The 18672-nt window shown below is 34.7% G+C and overlaps 3 protein-coding genes across 3 annotated transcripts; 1 reads left to right on the forward strand and 2 right to left on the reverse strand.

Annotated features, from left to right (window-relative positions):
• Positions 1 to 1500: 1500 nt before the first annotated feature.
• On the forward strand, positions 1501 to 3848 carry LOC18008500 (protein WALLS ARE THIN 1). The gene is made up of 6 exons (XM_006390236.2): positions 1501 to 1766; positions 1870 to 1932; positions 2028 to 2144; positions 2435 to 2855; positions 2971 to 3122; positions 3251 to 3848. Exons 1-6 carry the CDS (start codon positions 1552 to 1554, stop codon positions 3450 to 3452), a joined length of 1170 nt encoding a protein of 389 aa, XP_006390298.1. The 5' UTR covers positions 1501 to 1551; the 3' UTR covers positions 3453 to 3848.
• A 733-nt stretch (positions 3849 to 4581) lies between these two features.
• Positions 4582 to 5749, reverse strand: LOC18008804 (dehydration-responsive element-binding protein 2D). Its single transcript, XM_006390237.2, has one exon. It carries the CDS (start codon positions 5483 to 5485, stop codon positions 4868 to 4870), a length of 618 nt encoding a protein of 205 aa, XP_006390299.1. The 5' UTR covers positions 5486 to 5749; the 3' UTR covers positions 4582 to 4867.
• A 3252-nt stretch (positions 5750 to 9001) lies between these two features.
• On the reverse strand, positions 9002 to 10201 carry LOC18008372 (lon protease 2). Its single transcript, XM_006390238.2, has one exon. The coding sequence runs from the start codon at positions 10079 to 10081 to the stop codon at positions 9230 to 9232; it is 852 nt and encodes a 283-aa protein (XP_006390300.1). The 5' UTR covers positions 10082 to 10201; the 3' UTR covers positions 9002 to 9229.
• Between the last annotated feature and the right edge of the window lie 8471 nt (positions 10202 to 18672).

Below are 18672 nucleotides of genomic sequence, written 5' to 3' on the forward strand. Positions count from 1 at the left end.
ATAATTGAGGACAAATACAGATAATAATATTGGTGTAAGCGTGTACATAAATATTGAGCGTGTGGGTGTGCCTACGTAATAGGAGGTCCTGTGGGGCTCACGGTTCGCGAGTGCGCGTGGGGCTCGTCCCCACAAAATTAATTATTTAGCATAAACAATTAATAATACTCTATTTACGAAGAAAGTAAAAAAAATACGTTAAAACGAAATCTAATTATAGGAATAATATAAGACTGTTATTCTCCTGGAGACTACTCTATAGGTAATAATTAGTCGCAATGCCATGCTGCCCCAAAAATATGAAAGGAAAGGACAAATTAAAACCATTATAATGTCTAAGATAGTGAGTGCATATTGAGGGAATACTGTAATAAACAATTGTGCTTTTTTCAATATTTTTTTTTGTCTGCGTGCTTTTTTCTATTTAATTTTGTACTTCCTTGATTTTTCAGATTAAAAATAATTTTAGATATAAAAAAATTAAGAAGAGTAATGATGGTTGCGTTAATGAGTAGTGGCGTGAAGGTTGTCATGTCAGCTAGAACAGGCAGAAAATAAAAGAATGTGGGAGACAGCCTTTGCCCTTTACACATTTTTAAGCTCTCTTCTTTATTTTCTTAAAAAAACACAATAGTACACAGTTAAAATTGCGGGCCCTTTTGTTTAATCAATTTGGTTTAAATATTAACAGCTTGATTTCATATAGTTAGAAGAAAACATGAAATCAACCAGAATTATTTGTTTGTTTGCGGCCAAAGGCAATTCAGTTTGATGTATAATGAAAATTTGGAATGTTTTAGACACGAGGATGCATATAGCTAAACCAAGAGTCCATCAAAAGTGATGATGACAAATAATTAAGTTAAACAACAGAAATCGAATATTAGTAAGGCTGGTCGATCTCTCTTCGTAGACGAACCATTATTACAAGCAATCCGGGAAGTTCGAGTAGCAAATTGCACAACTAACGCTTAACCTCAAATAAACCAAATTACAATATCCATTATTAAATCTTGTTTTTAATCTAAAAATCTAAAAACACTATCGTTTAATTACTTGATCAGATGAATAACAATAGCGAGACTTTTGATTTCTGTTTTTTAGCTATTGAGGCCGCATCTTTGGGATATGATCTGCATCAGTGAACCTATTTGATTCATAAAACAATAGCGAGACAATAATATAATTTTCGATTTCCCAATTCAATATTATAGTGAAGGAGTGACTGCCTTCAAAAATCCAAGTATATACCAAAGTCATATATTTTGATTTAATGATCGGAATCAACAACAAGAAAAAAATCATTAATGTACCTAAATCCGTACCTAGATCCAATTTGTTTGTTCTTTCGATATTAAACACTGTTATAAGTTTATAGCAATACATTGAATACCATATTAAAACTCTCAAGCGTGGTGGTTCCCACAGCCAAAGAGGGGAATGAGATAGCTATCTACCTATATTTATATCTCCACAACTTCACTCCTTTTCCTCAATCAAACACACTCATTCTTTCTCCATCTTCGTCGATTCAAATTAAGGTCAGTTCCAATGGCTGATAACACCGATAACCGGAGAGCGTTATGGGGAGTTCCAGAGAAGCTTCAGCTTCACATAGCGATGCTTACGTTGCAATTCGGTTACGCCGGATTCCACGTAGTTTCGAGAGCTGCTCTTAACATGGGAATCAGCAAACTTGTCTTCCCTGTTTATCGTAACATCATCGCTTTGCTTCTTCTCCTTCCCTTCGCTTACTTCCTCGAAAAGTAACCTTTTTAACTAAAACCCTATTTAATTTTCTTTCTCTTTGTTGTGATTAAACTAATTACTTACTTACTTATTTAGTTAACAATAATTGTGTGTAATTAGGAAGGAGAGACCAGCGATTACTCTCAACTTTCTCATCCAGTTCTTCTTTTTGGCGCTCATCGGGTATTTATATTTCTATTCCACTCTTTTGAATTTTTCTAGTAATAAAATTGGATTATTACTTAATGGATTTTCGTTATGGTATTATTACACGACAGAATAACGGCGAACCAAGGGTTTTACTTGTTGGGACTGGACAACACTTCACCAACATTTGCTTCTTCCATGCAAAACTCTGTTCCCGCCATTACCTTTCTCATGGCTGCTCTTCTCAGGCATCGATCCATCTCTCTTCTTGTTCTCATCTCTTTTAATTTTCATAAAAGAGAGACAAGAAATAATTTAAAACTTATGGACAGCTAGGGAGATATAACGAACTACTTTAATAATGTTCGTTTGACTTTTCAACGTACAAGAAAGAAACCTATACCATAAGTGGATGATATTACACGTAGACAACATTAAATGGCATTTTCAATCAAATTTCAAATTTATACTAATAATAATGTGATCGATCATAATAGTAACACACTGGTTACGTTGTGTATGTTAAAAACAATCACAGGATTGAGAAAGTTAGAATAAACAGAAGAGACGGTATCTCCAAGGTCTTAGGAACAGCTCTTTGCGTCGCCGGAGCTTCCGTCATCACTCTCTACAAGGGTCCCACTATCTACTCTCCGACTAGCCACCTCCACACTCAGCTCCTCACCACCAACTCCGCCGTATTAGCGCCGTTAGGAAACGCCGCGCCGAAAAACTGGACCCTTGGTTGCATCTACCTGATTGGTCACTGTCTCTCATGGTCCGGTTGGCTCGTTTTTCAAGCTCCGGTTCTCAAATCTTATCCGGCGAGGCTCTCGGTTACGTCTTACACTTGTTTCTTTGGAATCATTCAGTTCTTGATCATCGCTGCTTTCTGTGAAAGAGATTCTCAGGCTTGGATTTTTCACTCCGGCTGGGAGCTTTTTACCATCCTCTACGCCGTTAGTCTTTTTTTACTTTCTCTCATCTTGTACAGTTAATTTCTTGATTTTCCAATTACGCCCTATTGTTTTAAATTGGTCAGTTTGATCCTTACGAACGTTGGGTTAATTTCAGGGAATAGTGGCGTCTGGAATCGCGTTTGCGGTTCAAATTTGGTGTATTGACAGAGGGGGCCCAGTCTTCGTTGCTGTTTATCAACCTGTTCAGACTTTGGTCGTTGCGATTATGGCTTCGATTGCTTTAGGCGAAGAGTTTTACTTGGGCGGGTATGTAAAATTAATAAACCATATATATAAGGGTGGTTTTATAAGATTTTTTTTTCAAAACAATTATTCGAAGGAGCGAAACGAGGATTTTAACTGTTTTTTGCCACGTGGCGGTTCTCGAATGGCAGGATTATTGGAGCTGTGTTGATCATAGCGGGACTTTACTTTGTGTTGTACGGTAAGAGCGAGGAGAGGAAATTTGCAGCTCTAGAAAAGGCAGGGATCCAGTCCTCCGCGGAGCATGGTATCGAACGTGCACCCGTTTCTTGCGGCTCCATCAAATCGTCCATCACAGCTCCACTGCTCCATCAGTCAACGGACAATGTTTGACCACTCGAGTCTTTCTCCAGCTAATAATTACAAATGCCATTACCCAATTAAAACGGGAAACAATGGTGTGCCGTTGTGTTTTATGACTTTTTGTGTCTGCTTTTTTTCTTTTTTGTTTCCTTTTTTTTAGTTTTTTTTTATTTCTTCTTAATATTAATTACCTAAGAAAGGTTTTTGAGGAGAAAAAAGAGTGGATGAGACATCATTGTTCATGAATCATGAGAATGGTGGTGACTGGTGAAGATGACGATGATGATGCAGACTATGTGGGAAGCTTGGATTGGAACTTCTCTATATATAAAATATTCGGCTGATATATTAGTGCCATTTTTATTACATTTTCTTGTGGTTTTTCTTTTCCTTTTCGATCATCAATAGAATGTTATAATTTGCATTTATGGTCTTCATTAATGATTACTGTCAGGATATGGGATCAATTTGGATCGGTTCATCTGAATTGAAGTAAAGAAAGTGATCTGATAAATTTGATCAAGAAATGGACGTGCTAAAAAATTGATTTAATATCCAACTATCCAAAATCTCGAAATTGAATTTAAACCAACTGGACAAAAAGTCAAAAGCTGACTTAAAAAAACAACAAATAAATTATATATATGACAGAATAACTGAACTCGAGTCTAAATCATATCCATATACTACACTGATTTCAGTTGCTCTGTATCCCAAAAATTAAATAATCAAAATAAACCTCTAGGATTTCACCAATCCGGTCCAGTTCTATTTATCGGTTTTCCTAGGCCGCCTTGCATGTCAGAAAATATCGTATCTTATTCATCATCTTCATTCAAAAAAAACAACTTACTACTATGTATCCTTTTATGACCAGAGACATAGTGCATAAGTTAGTTTGGCAATGAAAACCAAAATTTTATATGTTAGTGGGATATGTGGATTCAAGATTTGTGTTTGCATCAACTATTAGGTGGAGACCATAGATATGGGCCGATAACGGGCCAGCTTATGTATAGTGTGATTGACCTTGGCATGCAGTATTAAAGACACGCGGGTAACAAACAAAACAGATAAAGATACAACACAACAAACAAGCAAAAATAGTCTAGCCCACAGTCACAGGAAACAGACATATGCAGTTTCACATTGACCGTTACACACAAAACGTAATATCCCGTTTTAATTACACAGATACATTGCACTTCTAATTTTCCACAAGACACACTTTTGCATTCGTGACACACAACTGTCTTTTTTCATGTGTTTGATGTGGTAAGAATCTGCTTTTACACTACAGCAAACCACATGTAGATGCACATAATTACACAGAGCTGATGTCTATTTATTATTTACACATATTCCTAGAACACAGTGACGATTCTGAGTATGTATATTGTATATGATAAGGTCTTAATAGTCGTTAAGAAGAGTTCAGTGAAACCTTAAAGTGGGGAATGAAAGGAATCCCAATTAGAATAGCCACCGGAAATACAAGTATTAAACCGAGAAATATCATCATCTCCTTCATGAACCCATGGAAACCCTAACGACATTGTAGCTTCTTCCCATATTGAAGAATCATCCGTTACCGGCAAATCCACGTTCATATGTTCCGGCCATGATATCTCCTCTGTTCCCCACGATGACATCATCTCGTTGGATGAACAAGGCGATTCCTCATTGACCGAGTCGCCACTTTTTCCACCGGTGTTGCTGCTTGGTGTGTTCCCAGAGGACGCTGTATCAGGGTAACTTCTTTTGGACTCGGGGAGGTTGAGGTGAGCCTCGGGCCCATAGAGCTTACGAGCTGCGGAATCATAAGCCAAGGCAGCCTCACGGGAGGTGTCGAAAGTACCAAGCCAAAGACGAGCTCCTCGGTTAGGCTCACGGATCTCAGCGACCCATTTGCCCCAAGTGCGTTGTCTAACGCCTTTGTAAGTGCAAGACGCGTTCTCGGGTCCACCTTTTCCTCTCATACAGCCTTTCCTCGAACTGGCCTGGACCGTTCGTTGTTTCTTATTTGCACCAACCATCATTACCTTTGGGTCTATGGATGACATATGCTGATGTTGACAGCTCGAATGAGTTGTTATGTGACGATTTTTGGTGAGTGGTAAGGCAAAGAGATGAGGAGATGTGTAAGTGTGTATATATAGTGGAAGAGAGTGATGAAACGTGGCAAGGAGAAGACATAGCTGGCGCAGACATGACGGAGGGTCGTGTCGAGAAGAGGAAGCTGGTGTTGTGTTTGTAATTCTAACACTTGTCTCGAGAGGCCCTTCTCTTTTTGGCAACAAAGATCGTAAAACCAGGAGAGAGTGTGAGACGAGTTTGAGATTTCGAATAAGAAAAAAGAGAGAGAGAGAGAGATATGGATAAGGTCGTCCGTGATTGGGGAAATATAAAACATATATATCACTACGAATTAATGGACCGGTGTGAATACTTCTTGTTTTTTGTTTTTTTTTGTCTAATGTTAAGAACGGTGTGAATGCTTTCCACTTCAGATTATGGATTTTACGTGATATAAAACAGCTACAAATGAAAATTTAAATAGTGGAAAAGTAGGAGGTTATTTGATTTCAAATGTTGAAATGAGCAGAACAATTAAGAGCCAACACAAAAATTAGTTCAGCTAACTTCATTTTTCTGTTTTCATTTTTAAAACCTAATTGTCTAACCATAATACTTTTTACTTAAAAAATATATTGATTTGATTTTGTATTGAAATATCACACATTGTGTATTTTGAAACAAAAGTAATAGGATAAAACATAATCTAATATCAAACTTAAGGAATTTGCAGGTAAGACATTTAGTTAGGCACTTAAGCTACATATAATAGTATCATATATTCTTTTTCTATTTTATTTTGTGTAACAGATAATTCATTTAATCTAATTCGTAAATTCTATGGAAATATATATATATATATATATATATACTTTTCGTACATGGAGTCACCAAAATTTTTTCTATCTTATCCGCTCTCTCGGCCTTTTAAGTGGCACGTGGAGGAATATAGCAATATACAAGTACGTATGTGTGTGAGAGTCAGTCATGTGGCGGCTAATATGTACACGCAGACTAAACGTGCGTGTCCCGAAGCTGGTTCCTCGAGAGAAGACAAAACAAAGTTCACTGAATCTTTTCCTCTCTTTTTCAGAAATACATTTGTGGTCGAGACACACGTGAAAAGGCGGCCTCTTCTCATATCTTTTAACCGATAACTACAAAGCTCCGTTACAATTTATCTAACTTCAAAAAAAAAAAAAAATATCTAACTTCTTAAAGTAAGATATTTTAGATTAAGGTAGTTCAATTTCAAAGAGATTATACGTCTGTCGACTGTCGGGTATATTTTGGATTACAATATGTTATACTTCTTTTTGAATATGCTAAAACTTAAAAATATTATATTATCTATTATGTTAACTTCTTTTGCAATGATGTTAAATTGTTTTTTTTTTGAGAAAGGGTTTAATTATGTTAAGAGGTTTGTGGCGGGAAATGGCGAGAGTTTGAGAAGGAAACGGGAAAGAGGCGAGAGGGCGAAGTTGAAGGCAAGAGGACATGACATTAAGATTTTTCTCGAAAATGTCGTCTCTCGACCTCTGTACTTGTGTGACTATGTGAGTGTGAGTCGAAAAGATTGTTATTATTTGGTTGTGCTATCTGTGGAGTTATTTTCTTATTTGTTTTTGTTTGTTTAATACTGTTGGTTTAGGTTACGTTAAGTGTTTAACTTTTTTCTGAATATTCCTTTTAAATGTTTGCAGTTTGGACCATTTGGAAGATACCATTACCACGGTTATATCACGGCTATGAGAGGCACTTACATGCCTTACACAGTGGAAAAAACTACACTTCTACCACGGTGCATATTCCAACCAGCTATAGGCCCAACTCTTACTGAAACCAGAAATCAAATTTTAGAGACATTTTTAATTACAATTTTGATAGAACTTTTATCAGTGTGTATATATAAATATTATAAAGTTCTTATAATAGTAATATTTCTGAAGTTTTTGAGCAATAAGCGTAAGATTTTTGAGCAATATTTATAGATTTTTTTTCAATAAACATAGTTTCGACTAAGTGAATCTAATGAATGATTTAGCCAAAATACAAAGATAGCCATATTTCAACAACAATTTTTCCGATACCTGAGAAAGAATCAGCCAATTAGCCAATGCATATAAATTAGCTGATGCATATGCGCTAAAAACTCATATGATCGAATTATATATTATACGTGACATTAAGATATATATTATATCATATGATCGAAACTCTTGCATCCATTAAACCAAAAAAAAAAAAAATCTTGTATCTAATTAATATTTATTTTCTGTGGTGGTCTTGTAGGTGGAGATATATGAATTTTTGAAAACACGTTGCAATGCATCTATAAATAAATAAAACCTCCTGACTAAAACCTATTGTCATAAAATCGTGAATTTGTCTCATTCCGATGATATCATCTTATCATATACTATCTACTGACGCATTGTATTGTTGCATATAGAAGACAAATAAATCTACATAAAAAATTGAGCTTTCAAATGTTTTCCGTAAGTATGAAACTTTTTTCTGGTAAATATGTGAAAATTGTTATTAATTATATTGTTTATGTCAAAAATGCGTTTTTTATGTATGTATTTTTTGTATTCGGGTTAATTCATATATGTTGGTGTTTTTGTTTTGTTTGATATATGTTAGGTTTGACCGTTTGGGAAAATCCACGGATACATAACGATTTTGAGGGGCACACACAAGCCTTGCTCGAAGTCTAATCCCACTGGATACATAAGCAGTCTCTACTTTGTCACCTCACGTAGGACAAAATCTTATATTTATGGTGTTGTTACTGGGGACGTGGATGAAGTACCTTTCAGCTTCACGGCAGATGTTGGTGCGACACAACTGGTGGGTTACACGGACGATTTGGACGAGAGCTAATCTCTATTGGAGCCTCATTCGCAATGCCCAAATAAGGAAATTTTAACAATAAAACAAAAATGAAGATGTGCACCGAAGTAAACTAATTACTAAATATAAATAAATAAACATATATTTATAAATAAATAAAAATGAAGATACCATGGTAAACTTTTCTAAATCGAGATAGAGATTTTGGTGGAATCAGAGAGAGTATCTCTTCCTCCAATTCCCACGGAAGGTGCTCTGGTTGCATCTAGCTAGTATTTTTTATAAAGCGGTTACCAGCAACTGATTCCAATCCACCGCCTAACGTTGATCCAATGGATCGACAAAAAAAAAAAACACCGAGACAATCTTTAGGCCCAAGCTGATGATTCAGACCCATTTGTAAGTTTCCATTTTTTTCTACATGAGGGGTTCTACAACGCTCACAAGTCACAAGTCACTTACACCAGAGGCAATTTAACCAATTCCAATAGTTTCACATGCCCAAAGAAACTGAGACTAAGGCCTAAGCTAATATTTCTGTGTATGACCACATTCCCCGATCAGTGAACAAACATCTCTCTCTCAGAGCTTATCAAAACTCAGTCTATCCAGAATTGTGGAGTCGATGCAAGAGTTTTTTACAGACTAATCTACGCTTCCACTCAAGAAGAACTAGAAGCACGACATTTTTATGATCAAGTTTTATAGCTGCATGTAATCCTATATCAAAATCCCAAACATCTAATACTCACCATAATTTACAACCATTACTTACAGTTTAGCAAGTTCGCAGATTTTCATAAAGATATTTCGTATATGTAATCACTCACTGACAAAGGCGAGAGAGAATAGAGCAACACACAGAGTGTGTACTAAGAGGAGGAAGGGAAGACATCTTTGACAGCAGAAGCAGCAGTCAAGTAATTGAGTGTATTCCTCAACGTCTCTCTTTCCCTCTTTAATCTCGCCGCCGTATCCTCCAGCTCCAGCAACGCCTGCTGCTCTCTCGGCGCTCCTTCGAAAGTGCTTCCGACGAAAAACGAAAACGGCGTCGGAAACTGGTTCCTCCTCAGATCCTGCACTTCCTTCTCTGCTTTCCCGTTCAATCTATTCGACAATCGAATCACCTCCTTCATCAGAATCTCCACCTCGCTCGCCAACGCCTCCAGATTCTCCTCCCCCGAAGGACGATCCTCCAGCCACGTCACCTCCGCGACGAGGTAAGGCTTCTTGCGGACGAGATTCGTGACTCTGAATCGCTCCTGTCCTTTGCAGATCAGGAAGAATCGATCGTCGACGAGCCGCTCGTGTTTAACGACCTCGCCGACGCATCCGACCTCGGCGGCGGATCCGGAGACGGAATCGGAGTAAACGACGCCGAATCGGAGATCGGATTGGAGGAGCGTGTGCATCATGATTCGGTAACGGAACTCGAAGATCTGGAGAGGGAGGATTGCGCCTGGGAAGAGGACGAGCGGGAGAGGGAACAGAGGAAGCTCCACGACGTCGTCGGATTTCTTAGGGTTCGCGTTGTTGTGGTGCTTCTCGGAGAATGATGATGATGAACATCGGAAGGAGCTGAGTTTACACAGCCGCCGGCGATTACTACTCCGTAAGGCGAAGGTCGGTGGTAGAGACGAGTGAAACGGAGGCTTGGATTTGAAGGAAGGAGATGGAGATAACGAAGTCGAAGAAGGTGAAGAGACTGTGTGTGGAAGCGCCATTGCAGAGGCGAAATAATCGATGAACAGAAGAAGAAGAAGATACAAAACTTTCGCAAATTTTCTAAAATTTAGATGTTAAATCATTTTTTTTTTCTCCTGGGTTTAAAGAAAGAAATAATGATTGGCATGTCGCTTAGTAGAGATATTCGAGTGATTGAGTTTTTTTTTTTGTGGATAATAAACGAGAGGAGAGGAAGAAGCTGTGGAATATCCACGAGTTTAGAGACTTTATATTATCCACTTAAATGCCACGTGTTTATTTATCTAATTATAAATTATTGTTGACGGTTTATTTCGAGAGATTACTTTACGACTTCACCCAAAACCGGCGAGAGTAATCTTCGATCCGATCCATCTATACGATGAACAAATGAGTTGGTTTTCATATTTGAACCAATCACAAACCGACTCAACGGTACATACATTAAACCCCAGCTAATTGCCAATTTAATAACTAACTGACACTCGTGCATTGCACGTGATCTCACACTCTTCTTAACCTTCTTAACGACCCGAAGCTTTCCACACTAGAACTAGAAGTCAGGTAGTTTATTCATGACGTGTTGGATCAACGTACATATACGTTATTTCTTGGTATCTCTTCGTATGAATTGTGAGACGACGATATTATGAAATTTTTTAAGGAATTTTTTTTTGCAAATACTGGCATTAGAATCTCCGAACTTGATATAAATGGCGGAGTCAATAGATTAATGTTTTCTAATTCTAGTCGCTCTCTTATCCAGTTATCCCAAATGATGGAGCGGAAGCTTATAGAGATAGAACTAGATCCGTTGATTCTGAGAATATCCGAAAACTATGATTTGTGAATACTCTTCACAGTGGTTTATCAAAACCTCTTTAAGAAAACTCCTTTAATTAATCAAATCAAAAACTGAGTACAATAGAAAGCCTAAACGACCTATTTATAATAAATCTCGAAATTCTAGAATATCTTAAAAAATCCTAAAAGATAATTATTAAAATATTAAAATACAAATAAATGGTAATTATCTAAATATATAAAATAATAAATATATTTAGATATATTCCAAATATCTCGCTGCATCAGGAATTTTCTTCAACCGGTTTTTCCACATTGGTTTTGGATCTTCTTGCTGAGGATGTTTTGTTTTTGCACGAACCGGATTTTGCACGGATTTTGCACAAACCGGATCTGCACCAACTTGTAATTTTTCGCAGATCTGCAACCACCCGGATTTTGCACGATCCGACTTTTGCACGACTTCTGCACAAACCTCGAACTCTGCACAAATCTGATCTTGCTCGGTTTTCACATTAATGTGATGTCGCCCAATTTTTCCACGAACGGATTTTGCACCTGTCAGATTCTTGAAATCACCTTCTCGGAAGACGAAGTCTACAACCATGACATATTCATCATATATGTCGAAGATGGGATCACCATAGATCTCTCTATAGATCTCATGGTTTTCTTCTCTTTCAACAAAAAGACTTTCGTCCTGGATAGAATAGATGCTTTGACTCACCATAACAACCAGAATCGGTCTTTGTTTAAGAAATCAAAGAACACACGGCTCTGATACCAAATGATGGAGCAAAGGCAAACAGAATATGGAAAAATGACATCCCCTGAAAAACAGAGCAAAGGCAAGCAGAATATGGAATGGGCTGAAGCAATTGTTAGACCTGAAGCCCATTATCTCAAGTATGAAGCTCACTCACACAAGCCCAGCTTTAAAACCTCTCAACATCATTCACTCCAACAGAGATGCCGTTAGACGAAAGAATTTGAGCAAATCAAACCCAAAAATATCGAAGATAAAACGAATAAGGGCCCATAAATAAGCTATTTATTCAAATCAGCCCCATAATACAAAATTGCCCATATATGATGTTGAATCTCCACTGGCTGAAACAAACTTACAAAAATCTCAATACTTGCAGGCTGCAGCCATATGATATTTCGTTGAACTGAGAGTTCGTTTCATTAACTAAGTCTAAATCAATGGGAGATTAGGAGACACCAATAGAAGTGTATTAGGATAAAGACGAGTTCAAGGAACGTGGGCTTTGGAATTGTTTGTCTATCTTGCGACAAAACCATTAATGTGCAAATTCATTCGATATTAATTTACAGAAACAAACCTAATTATCTCTTTCGTAGGAAAGCGAAATCAGTGGTTTCATCTCAAGGTTTAGCCAATAATGATAAAACTATAATTATAATTGAGCTTTGGAAACAAAGCATATGCCATGTTTTGTCGTATGATAAGATGGTGTATATGTTTTATTTTAATAGTTCGACTTTTTGGTGTGTTTTCTTTATAATATATAATTGTGAAACATTATGGTTTGTATCATATGAAATATTATTTTACAGATTCCAATAGAGATTAGATAAAAATATTATTACGTTTCTCCAATTTTGTTTTTACTTATTCTGATTGAAGTCGTGAATACAAATACAGTATATAGTATGTAAACTTTCGAATTTAATATAGTTCTATTTTTTTCCTGAAAAATGTTAGTTTTATGCATGTCACTGATACTATTGGTACTCCCATCACTTCTATTAAACTCCGATAAATTTTGACCACACAACGTAGACACACTCCACAAACACCTAATATGAAAACAGATTTATATGTTGGCGGCCTCTAAAAAATAAATATTTAGAGGACAGAAAGATGTGATGTGTATCCCAACACAAAAGTATCATAAGAGTCTACATTACGATTTAATACATTGCATTTAATATTCTTTTAGATACTTTCGATATTTTCTTAAAACGATTGGCCATGGTGTTATGTCGATGGAGGAGGCTTTGGGTTTTAGCTTTGCTCCAAAACTTTTAATTTGATCGATTAGGTACATTCCAAAACTCTCAATTCAGGTCGACAATGAAAAAGAAAAACCAAAAAGAACAAATCACTATTGATGTGTATGTTTTAATTGCAGAACCACAAAATAGAGAAGCACTAGCTAGGTCCCCTTTACGACGATTGATGGCCCTAATAAGATCAATGTTCCATTGAATCTCACATTTATCAGGTGATACAAAACAGTAGGAAATTTTAGTAGGAACATTAAGTTAAAAATATAAAAGCGAAGTAAGAAAGTAGTTTTTTTTTTTTTTTGGTTAAACGAAGTAAGAAAGTAGTTAAGAATATAAAATTAGAGGTAAGAAATTACGATAAAAAAAGTTAAAACTGTTTTTGGTCAAAGTTTATTTTCAGTTACTCAAATAGTTAGTTACTGAGCTAGTTATGAGACAGAGATCAAGAGTAAAGTGGCTTGAACTGGGAGATAGAAATACAGCTTTCTTCCACAAAATGATGATCCAGAGGAATTTAAAGAACCATATCCACTTCCTCTTGGATGATTTGAGTCGTAAGCTTGTCTCCTACTCGGAAATAAAAGTCCACACTGTTCAGTACTTCAAGGTTATTCTAGGCAATCCTGAAAGATTTATCATTCCTTGCCTCTTGGAGTATCTGCAAGGTCTGATGCCTTTTCCTTACTTTACCTCTCACTTAGAAATCCTATTGAAGCATGTCATTGAGGAGAAAGTTAGATCGACGCTCTTAAAAATGAAAATAACAAATAGAAATCGCTATTACATAAAATTAGTTCTTACTAAAAACGATATCAATTACTAGTCCTAATTCATGCGGATCTATCGATTCGCCAAATATCCACACTTAAATTAGGACTTCTATTTATTGAAATAATTAGTCTACGATTAACTTAAGCGAGAAAGACAAACAAAAAGGTGTGAGTAAACCAATAAATGTGACATCTCATTTTCTTCTTTTTTTTTTCATCCAACAACTGATTTTCTAGGATAGATAAAAGGGAAATAATAACTGGATCGATTGTATATGAGGTACACTTTGAAGTAATTACTGGGAAAATAGCAGTTCAAATGAATATCATCAAAGAGATATATAATGAATGATTAACGCCAATTAACATATTTGAAGTACATGTTGTTTCTTCGATTTTCAAAGGGTCAAAATTTGTTTTTGTCAAAAAAAAGGGTCAAAATTTGTTTGCCAAATATGTTAAGAGTATCGTGAAACTTGTTGGTGCACACGGTAACCATTTTTAGGCAGACATAGTGAAGATCTCGAATCAAATCCCTTTGGCTCCGTATCTTCGATGTCCCAATCAAATTTCTTTCTTTCATCTTTCTCTTGAATTTATTATGTTCACATCCACCATAATATTATAATTACGACGTATAAGTTACGTACAGGTAATGTTGAGCGTACAAAGGAATGTTAATAAGTTACGACATATAAGCCTTATCTTTGATTGTTCTTTACGACTATTCAAACTTATAGTCTTATATCATATGTCTGGGTAAGTTTAAAGTTTAAGACAAGGAAGAACATATTTTATTAGTCAACGAATATAAATTACAATAAAGTAGTATTATATGTAATTTTTTATAAGGTAAAACATGAAATAAATGTGAAAAAAAACATATTTCGAAACACGTAATGTTATTCTTTTAAAATTGAATAAAGATGATCAAAAGAGCACTCTTTATACAATGCAGAGAATATATGATACAGTCTTTACATAAAAAAGTGTTTTGAAATTAAAAAAAAAAACAAAACAATAACAAAAGGAAAGTTGAGCTGTAAATGAGCATGAAAGAAAGAAAAAAGTGTTGGGAACTCACCTCACTAAGTTGCTCTGTCGCTCTCACTTTTTCAAAAGTCTTAACGAATCTCTTTTGTATACTTCTCAAACATCTCCACTTCTCTCTTTCACGTGACACTAATTATCCACCCATTGATTACTTTTACAACTAAATATTATATCTGTTTCATAAATTTTTAAAAGGAATAAACAGATTCTTTTTTGCATTTTATATAAAAACATCATTTATTGCTTAACTTATAATAAATCAATCAATAAATAAGATAAATACAAAAGGTGGTCACGAAATTAAATATCAGATTAAACTTAAGCATAACACTTGAAATATCAAACAAAATGAAGCTAAAGAAATTCTTAAAAATCTTATATAGACCTATCTTTTGATCTCTTCACCTATGAAATATAATGTAATATGATATTTATATAGAGATACGTGTGTCTTGTGCAGTCTGGCCATTGCGTCGTAAATAAGAGCAATAGATGACACTGGCTTCAATAATCGTTTCCACGGTGATAAAAAATAATATTATATTAGAAGAACTCATACTTTAGAAACGTTCCATTAAATATTGGACCAAATCAATTCGATGGATTAGAGGGCGATCGCGTAATTAATTTTTAAATGAAACCCTTTTCTTACGGACACTAATAAGTCATTATCTTTATAGGAAGCCTAACGTGAATATGTAATCTAAGAGAAAATTATTCACTGATGGCGAGTAATATCTTGACCAAAATGATCAGATGTATCAAATATTTAAGATTAAATCATGCACGGGACACTTTTTGCATGGGAAAGTGGATATGTTTGGTTCATGACAAAAACAAAAACAAAAAACTCGTAAGTGACAGTTGTGTGTAAGGTCCACTGATGATTAATTAAAACTTGAAATTCTATAGCATATACGGTCCGGTCCATTCAATATATTATAACGTATAAATATAAATTTGTGAACAAAATTTGCTAACCACTTATTTGGCTAGGAGACTGATTCGAAAAAGATGGTTCCGAACTCAAAAAGGAACCACGATGATGCCACGATAAAGTTTACACATACTCATTTTTTAACCAAAGGAATAATTAAATAAGTTGCATAAAAAGTTTGACGAGGCAGAGTGTTTAGACTTTAGAGCAAAAGTGTTCAAACTACAAAGTAACGATGGAGTTCTTCGTCATATTCATAAAATATTTATTTTTCTTCTTACAATAGTTCCTTTGGTCTGACACGTAAGAGAGTAAGCACTGACTTATCTTCATCGTCTGAATTTTATAACAGATGTCTGGGTTTGAAAAAATACAGTTTTTTTTTTGCTAAAAGAAAAATACAGTTTTAGAGAGTAAAATACATAAATTGTTTCGGGGTAGTTGTAAAAAAAACTCCACACAAAAATTATATATACATGAATTAAAAAGATTATTTGACCCTTGTTTAGGTCAAATTATACTTTGTTTTCAGATAATAGAGAAGCGTGGGCAGTGGGCTAATCCATATTGTGACTTACCATCATTCAAGTGGAGAGTACTGGAAATAATTTATTTAAATTGTGTAACAAAATAAATAATGGACGTTTGGCGTACTTCAAACCTAAAAATTAGATTAAATAATTTTAAAACAAAAAAAAAACAAAAAAAGAGACGTGAAAAAGATCATGGGACCAATAATCGAAGACTTTGGTGAAAAAAAAAGAGATGAAGAACAAGAATACTATACATCTTGTACTTCCAAGAACTATTAAAAATAAAAACGAAATGGAAGAATAATAAATAGCAAAGGAAGGAAGTAAACGATGGGGATGTGAAGAGGGAAGAGTGTTAGGTCGACGTCCACTGTTTTTAACGTGTGATCTCCTTTTTAGGTTATCGCCACCATTTGTCCTCATTTTTATTGCTTGATTACGACTTCTCCTTCATTTACTTCTTTTTATTAACCTCTTGCTCATATCTCCATCATACTTCATAAAAGTATGTATGCACGCATTTGTAATTGTTATTGTTTAAAAGGGTAGAACTCGTGGGTTTAGCATTTTTTTTTCGTGAAGGTCATATATATATATATATATATATATATATTTGACTTTAGATCAAACATAACCGATAGCAATTAACTGCATTTTGGTGATATATATATATATATAAGTAATTAATAATTTAGGGTAGTTTTTTAACCAACAAAAAAGAAGGTGTAATGGTATAATATTTTGATACGCAATCTATCAGAGTAAGGAGGGAATATTGTGTACCAAATAGTGTTAGATTTGGTCCGATTTGGAGAGTAATTTTATACAATTGATGAGGGAACCAATAGAAAACATTCCATGGAAATGCGTAATAATGTGGCGGTCTCCTCTTTTGAGGTGAGGAATTACAAATTGTTTTCAGCTCTTTCTCTCTCCATCACTGCATCACACAAAGAACTACAACCAATCCTATACTCTCTCCGTTCCACAAAAAAGTGTCACACTTATTAAAAAAATTATTAAAAATATCATTTTATCTTTTATTAATATATTAAATATTCTTTTTTCTAATTTAATACATTAAATTAATAGAGTCAAAACTGAAATATTATTTAAAATCTTGTATTGAAAATATAAAACGACATTCTTTGTAAAACAAAAATAAAACCTTAAAACGACATTTTTCGTGAAACAGAGGAAGTAGTAGTTAGTTTATATACAATTTATCAACGATTTAAATAGATTGATTAAAGAATTAAATGATAGTTCAAAAAGTGGTGAGTGTTAAATAATGAAATAAACGATGCAAGTTCAAGTTTTGTACCATAACCAAAGAAACAAATTGTTTAGCAATTGAACGTAGATGCACAATCTCGAAAAACGTTTGTTCTCTTTCTCTGTAGGTCACAGTTAAACGAAAAAAGTGTCAGCATTTTCTCACAGCATATCCAGATTAACTATATATTATAAATGAATATATGGAATATGGACCATATTTCAAGATGCAAACATTATAAATTCTAGAATGTTTTTTTGTTCTTTTTCACACAGACATACATAGTGCCATTGTCACTACATATTTTTCTTTTTTGGAAGTTATATCAAAGATATTAAAATTATGTTAAAAACTATTTAATTTAATATGGAGAAACTCAGAAACATAACATTTCGGTAATTAATTACTTTGTAAACCCATGAAGAATATCCTCCCAACCATTTGTTTCGATTCGATTGAATAGTTAATCATTTGTTTCTTTTATGATGAATCATAGAATTTAAGGGAAAACACAAACAACATACTGAGGCTACCTCTTTATGGGATTCGCCACAAAACAAATCGAATGTATACATTCAGTAAGATGTTTAATTATGATGTTAACGCAACACGATTAGTGCGTGTTTGTCCCTGTATCTATTATCTTCTGTCCGATCATTGTTAAATCCAGCAAATTGTCTGTTTTTTTTTTTAATTCATTGGGTGATCAATTTTTTATTTATTTATTGACTGATTAATTTACAAACAAATGGTACAAAACATAAAAACGAACCGACAAATATTTGAAACATGATGGCCCCCACATGCGTCCTCTTCTGGGCATATATCGTTATCACTACATTTTCACAATTTTCAATATGGATATTGGTCACAAAATAACTGCTGTAGAATTGAACACACAAATAGTACGTCCGCTTCACAAAAATTAACTGTATTTTGTGCTTAGATGATTACATGTGGTAATGAGTAATATATTTCGCTCTAATTAATGTCGCATAATCTAAATTTGTTAGGAGTTGTAACTGTATATTACGTGTTAAACTAATCGTTAAATATCTTTCTTCTGTAGTTCTATAAAAGGCGCTAATGATTTATTAATGTTATATTGGAAATTGTATAACAATCGGGCATGTGTTTATATATTAAACGGGCATGGAAATTGCCAACTTAGTCTATAAAGCCTTATTTACACGACTCAGCA

Source organism: Eutrema salsugineum, unplaced genomic scaffold, assembly GCF_000478725.1.
Source record: "Eutrema salsugineum unplaced genomic scaffold, Eutsalg1_0 scaffold_9, whole genome shotgun sequence".
NCBI lineage: Eukaryota > Viridiplantae > Streptophyta > Magnoliopsida > Brassicales > Brassicaceae > Eutrema > Eutrema salsugineum.